The following is a 6306-nucleotide window of genomic DNA, read 5'->3' as shown; positions in this document are numbered from 1 at the left end:
AAGTATTTTGGCACAAAACCAAACTCTAACTCTATAAGCCTCAGGCTCTCCACTGTGAAGTGAGTTTGATAAGCTCTGTCTGGTAGGATTGGTGGAATATATGTATTTATGGAAAGCATTGGGCACGGCGCCTGTATCTATTGAGACATTAGGGGCAATGGCAGTTATCACTATGATTATCTTGACCTCAGATGTTACATCAGCTGGGTTTTTTGTTTTTTGCTTTTTTTGGCATCTAAGAGATGTCAGGGACTATGCAGTGTTCTAACTGATAAAAAATAAAAAAAGATCCAACCTCCCCAATCAGCCAAACTTCTGCTTAGCAATGAAACCAAAGTAATATGTTCTTGCCACCCCCTCTTTACCTTGCTTCTTTCTTGTTCGTTCTGATTTAGAGAGTAACTCAGCCTCTTCCAAATAATGACAGCTTCTCTGAGAAACTATAACTGCATGGGCAGAGGCATGCACTGCTTTTTTTTTTTTTTTGACTAAACATTGCCAGTACAAGCATGAAGTTTTCTTAAGAGCAGATGCTCAATTAATGTTTGTGTAAAAGAAGAACCACGTATAAATCATTTGCTGTAATTTATATTCTCAAACATTCTTGAAAAATATAATCCAATCAAAGTATATATCTTTTACATTTATATAAAGGGAAACTAAACAGAGAGTAAGTAAAGCAAACCCCAAATTGACAAACTTTCAGCTATTTGTCTGTGCTTCTATGTTCTGAGCCTTAGTGTGGTGTCTTGCATATTTCTATGGATATTCTTATCCTAAAGTGTAGTTATTCTCATCTTGGATCACAAAAGTGATTTGAGGATTTCCAGTATGTATTTCAAAGAACAAAACTCTTAATCCTAAATCTGACAAACAGCAAACAGCATGAGACCCACGTAATTCAAATACTTCTATCATGAACCTAAAATAAACTTTGTTGTAAAAAGTAACAATTGAAAATTGAGGAATAAAAAGTCAACAAGTTATTGATGCATATTCGGAACACAGGTTGACAGGCTTTTCCAACCACAAAGTGAAGAATGGGCTTCAGACCACACTAGGGGCCAGATGAGTGGCTGGATGTGGCCCTGGAGTGGGCACTGGTTGAGGCAGAAGTGCCATCCCTGGCTGCAGCAGAAGTGCCATCCCTGGCTGCAGCAGAAGTGCCATCCCTGGCCGAGGCCAAAGGGCCAGCACCGGCCAAGGCAGACATATCAGCCATGGCTGAGGCTGAAGTGCCAGCCCTGGCTGCAGCAGAAGTGCCAGGTCTGGCCGAGGCAGAAGGGTCAGCGCTGGCTGAGGCAGAAGGGCCGGTCCCGGTTGCAGCTCTGGCTCCGGTTCTCTCTGCCTCCTCTCTCAAAGCCTCCTCATAATGCGGCAGTAAGGCGTCAGGGACCAAATCGTTGACCTTGGTCAAAAATTGCAGGACTTTCGTCTTGCTGTTTTCTGTGAGCGCTTTAGGACCCCAGAGGAACTCATAGCGAGGGGGATTGCTGCCAGGCACCTGGTTGTATTCCAGGTACTCTTCCTGCACCAGATTTTCTGTGATGAGCTTCCTGGTGTCTCCAAAGATGAAGTGCATTCTTCCATCATAGATGCCCAGAATATTCAGGAACTTCCAGACCTCCTCCTCAGAGGCACGATGGCCATTCAGGTAGATGACACCCAGCAGAGGCATCAGAAGACCATTCTTCGGCAGCCCCCAGTCACCTCTCATAGACTCACTGTCGCTGAGATCTAGGTTGCTCACCAGGGTATAGCAGTGACTGTTGGGCCTGACTTCCTTGAGCACCAGGCCAAACACCATCTCCATGTGCTCAGAGGCCCTGCTGAGGATCTCAGAGAATTGTGCCTTGTACCTTCTGTGGATAACCTTCACCATTTCTGACCTCTTAATTAGCTCCCTCATCTTATATTTTAACAGCATGTACTTCACCAAATTCTCTGACTCCATGGTCAGAAGATCTGTGTGAGAGATCTCAGCAGCAGCTGAGGCCTGGGAGGAATTTTCACCTCCCTGAACTTGGCCCTCGGCACCTACACCAGATCTCGAGCGTGCTGTGCCACCTACTCCAGATCTCGAGCGTGCTGTGCCACCACCACCAGATCTTTTGCGTATAGCACCTGCAGCAGCACTGGTGGTGCCTTGGGCTCCCGGAGGCCCCTTGGGGGTGCCAGCAGCAGACAAGCTTGAGGGAGCACTCTCTGAATCAGGAGGGGAGGAGGAGGTGGTCTCTTCTCCCCTAGATGTGGTAGCCTGATCATGAAGACCCTGGATCTCAGCCCGGGCCTGGCGACGTTTCTCACGAGCACGGTGCTTACTCTTCTGCCCACGAGGCATGACAGCTGTGGTCAGGGACCGCAGGCAGGGGTCTGGGCCAATAGACAGGAGATTGGGGCACCTGGAGGATGGAGAATGAGGTGACATGAGCACGTTAGAACAGGGAGATTCTACCTTGGCTTAATCAAAGGCCGCCTCTGCAGGTGTCCTTGAGGACACTGCCCTAGGAACCCACAAGCCTCCTGCTCAGCTTGTCTCCTGAGAATCCCAGAGGAAGAACAGAGGCCTTACTATTCCTCTGCATCCTCTCAGCCCTGCTTTGGATTTACTGAGGTGACACCAGGTGCTGACAGTGGGGTCCTCTCTGCTCATCTTCAGTATTATCACATCAAGTCCTGGCTCTGATGCAGACACTTCAGACCTCCACATGATCCAGAAGCAAGTGAAGGGATGCCTCAGTCCACCTCCCTCCCAGGGGATACCCAGTGCTGAGAGCTCAGTAGGGTCTTTTCTACCCTGAGTTCACTGGGATCATCATTCAAGGTCCTTACCTTGGCTCCTTAAAATGCTGGGCACTATTCTCCATTTGCTAACTGGTGGCTGCACCTTCAGACAAGACATTTCCCCTCCCCTAGACTTGGTATAAAACAGTAAAGCAGATGTTCAACCTCACAGCCCATCCCTGAGATTTCCTGGGCTGAAATCCAAGGGTTGGGATGCATGCTCTGAGTCCTCACTCAGGTTCCTTAACTGGGCGCCTGGCAGAGAACCTCCCCTTTCTCCTGAACTGATACCTGTCTGATAGTAAAAGCCAATCACCCTGTGTCCCCACAGGAGGAAGTGAAGATGACCTCATCTTCCCAAACACGGTCTCCTAAGAATGGAAGCTGTTGCAGGCAGGTTGATGTCCCTGTGGTCCCATTCAAGATCCCAATTCAAAGTTAATTTTTTTTTTTTGCTTCTCTTTTCTTCTATATGTCTTTTTTAAAACAAATTTATTTATTTTTAATGGAAGGATAATATCTTTACAATATTGTGTTATTTTCTGCCCCACATCAATATGAATCAGCCATAGGTATACTGTATGTCCCCTCCCTCTCCAAACTCTCTCCCCCTCCACCCCATCCCACCCCTCTTAAGCTGTTAGAGCACTGGCTTTGAGCTCCCTGAGTCATAAAACTAATTCCCAGTGGTTATTTATTTTACATATGGTAATGTGTACGTTTTCAATGTAACTCTCTCAATCTGTCCCTCCCTCTCCTTCCCCCACTGTTTACACCAGTGTGTTCTCTATGTCTGCAGAGCCAGGCTGTCCTGCAAAGAGGTTCATCAGTACCATCTTTCTGGATTCCATATATATGCATTAATACATGATATTAGCTTTCCTCTTTCTGACTTAATTCACTCTGCATAAAAAACTAGAAATAAAACTACCACATGAGCCAACAGTACCATTACAGAGGATATATCCTGAGGAAACTAACTGAAAAAGACACTTGTACTCAAATGTTCACTGCAGCACTATTTACAATAGCCAGGACATAGAAGTATCCAAGGTCTACAGTTGACACATGACAGGGTCTAAGAGCACTCCCTCTGTTCACCACTGCCTTAGCTGACCACTCCTTAGCCCACAGTGGGGACTGACATGTATTCTTGAGGTCTGCCAGGGATGACGTCAGGGAGGATTTGGTCCGAATGATGTGGTGTCGAACATATCCATAGCCCCCGAGGTTCTCACCATGACCCCTGGCAAATCTGAAACCCTCCCTTAATAACCTAAGGCTACCACTTTGACCTGGTTGCTCATTTCCCTGAGATGTCCCGGCAAGTGTCATGTCAAAACGCCCAATTCTCCCAGGCTTTAAAACAGGGCTGGCGCTTTATGTGGCCCCGTTTCTTAAGGAAGTGGCCGCCATCCTTACTCAGCGACACAACCATGAATCATGTTGCAGACTAGCTCCCTTTGTTGAACTGGGTTTATTCGGTTAGAGCAAGGTTCTCACTTCACCAAAACCACCTCCAGTGGACACCAGGGGGCACCACAGTTGGCCAGCTTAACCGAGGCCTCCTAGAGCCCAGTATAGGGGAGTCGCTCAGTGTGGCCCTCTTGCAGTGTCGAACTCTGCTCCTCAGCCCTCAGGGCCATAATCTAGGTCCTAGACCTCCTCCGGGGTAGAATCTGGGCCTACCCCCACAGACCAACGCCTTAGCCTGAGACACTCTAGACCACATTCAGCCGATAGCTCTGAGGGGCCCACAAGAGCCATATCACAGGGGTGGGATGTGGATGGGTCACTTTTATTACTGGGAGGGTTGGGAAAGTCCCTTCAGCTACATTCAGGTCCTCACCTTGGTTCCAGACGAGTCCTGGACACTAAGTCTCCGCCAAACGGTTGCTGCGGCTACTGGTCGAGCTCCTCGCCTTCGAAGCGGAAGTGGAGGGGAGCTGCGTAGGGTCCTACGTGAGGTCGTCTGGGGTCGACGGCAAGGGCAGCATGCTACGGGAAGCCCGGTAGCTCAATATTCATCTGTCCCTGGATTCTCTCTCAGGGTCCTACGTGTGCAGTTTATCAGAGCCCCGAACGCCTCCATCTATAAACCCAAGTCCTACAGCCCCCAAACAAAGCCCTTGCCTTCCGAAGTCCCTGCTACTGCTGCTGCTAAGTCACTTCAGTCATGTCCGACTCTGTGCGACCCCATAGATGGCAGCCCTCCAGGCTCCCCCTTCCCTGGGATTCTCCAGGCAAGAACACTGGAGTGGGTTGCCATTTCCTTCTCCAACCCAAGTCCCTAGTGGAAGGAATCAGAGCACTGCTCTGGGGAGATCCTCTCATTAGCACTGATCGTCCTCACCTTAAGTCCGGTTATGGTCAAGATGACACCCCTCTGCAGATCTGGGGCCCTATCCTGCTAGAGAAGGCCTTGTCCTCCCTGAGTTCACACAGGTGGAATGTGGGGACCACTTAGAAGTAGCTGTTCTGGGTCTCTCAGAGCTAAGAATTTACAGAATGCTGTTTGGCTCCCTCTCCAGCGGTCCCCGCTAACACTCAGCATTGTCATCTGAGGTCCTGCTTAGGCTCAGGTTCCTCCACCCATCTAATAGGCTGATCCTATTAGACAGAGGCCTCACCTCACTGAGAATTTCCAGACTGAAATCAACCTGACATCTGTGCCCTGAGATTCCTGGGGAGCACAGCGATAGAGATTTTCCAGGGCCTCCTTCGATGCAGTGTGTGCTACTGTGAGTGCACTTTCACGTCCTCACATTGACACAGGACGAACCCTGTAACTCCACTCTCTGCTTTTTGAAGCTACTTGTCTTACATCAAGGTCCTAGTCTCCTTGAGAATTCCAAGTTGGAAGTCAGGGTGACCTTCATGTGATCGTAGTCCATAAGGGCCTCTGAAAACAGGCAGCAGGGATGCAACTCGAGTCCTTCTGGATTCCTCTGGCTCAGCATCCTTACTACATCTACCACAGCCTGAGACTGCTCCTTCTACTGATCTAAGATAGCTGTTTGGGTGACCACTATAATCAGGAGTCACTGTCTCCACAGTCCTCTTTTATGGAGTTCTGATATCAGCTTGTGTTGCTTGATTAAAGGCTTCCTGGGAAATGCATATTCCTACGAACACTTGAGCAGTTACCCTCTAGCAAATCTTGGAGAAAATGGGTCTCAGTCCCCAAAGTGATGTAAGATTAGGAAAATGCAGCAGAAATCAAGGAACTCAGGACAGATGTTATGCTGTCAGAGAAAAAGAGCTGATATATTTCTTCTCCTCAGCCAGATTTTGGGTGTGTGCTTAGTTGCTCAGTCATGTCCTACTCTTTGCAACCCCATGGACTGTAGCCTGCCAGGCTCCTCTGTCCATGGGGATTCTCCAGGCAAGAATCCTGGAGTGAGTTGCTCTCCTCCAGCAGATGTACCAAACCCAGGAATCAAACCCAGGACTCCCACATTGCAGGTGGATTCTTTACTTTCTGAGCCACCATATTTAGGGTGGTTCTAAAATCTTTACTTT

General features: G+C 48.5%; 1 protein-coding gene across 1 annotated transcript; it reads right to left on the bottom strand.

Moving 5' to 3' along the window:
- Positions 1 to 572: 572 nt before the first annotated feature.
- On the bottom strand, positions 573 to 5786 carry LOC788278 (melanoma-associated antigen B2). The gene is made up of 2 exons (XM_024989154.2): positions 4634 to 5786; positions 573 to 2402 (listed from the first exon to the last, which is right to left on the bottom strand). Exon 2 carries the CDS (start codon positions 2339 to 2341, stop codon positions 1058 to 1060), a length of 1284 nt encoding a protein of 427 aa, XP_024844922.1. The 5' UTR covers positions 2342 to 2402; positions 4634 to 5786; the 3' UTR covers positions 573 to 1057.
- Between the last annotated feature and the right edge of the window lie 520 nt (positions 5787 to 6306).

This window comes from Bos taurus, unplaced genomic scaffold, assembly GCF_002263795.3.
Source record: "Bos taurus isolate L1 Dominette 01449 registration number 42190680 breed Hereford unplaced genomic scaffold, ARS-UCD2.0 Leftover_ScbfJmS_2420, whole genome shotgun sequence".
NCBI classification, from domain to species: domain Eukaryota; kingdom Metazoa; phylum Chordata; class Mammalia; order Artiodactyla; family Bovidae; genus Bos; species Bos taurus.
The sequence above is the reverse complement of the archived record's forward strand: the minus strand, read 5'-3'. Positions and strand labels throughout refer to the sequence as shown.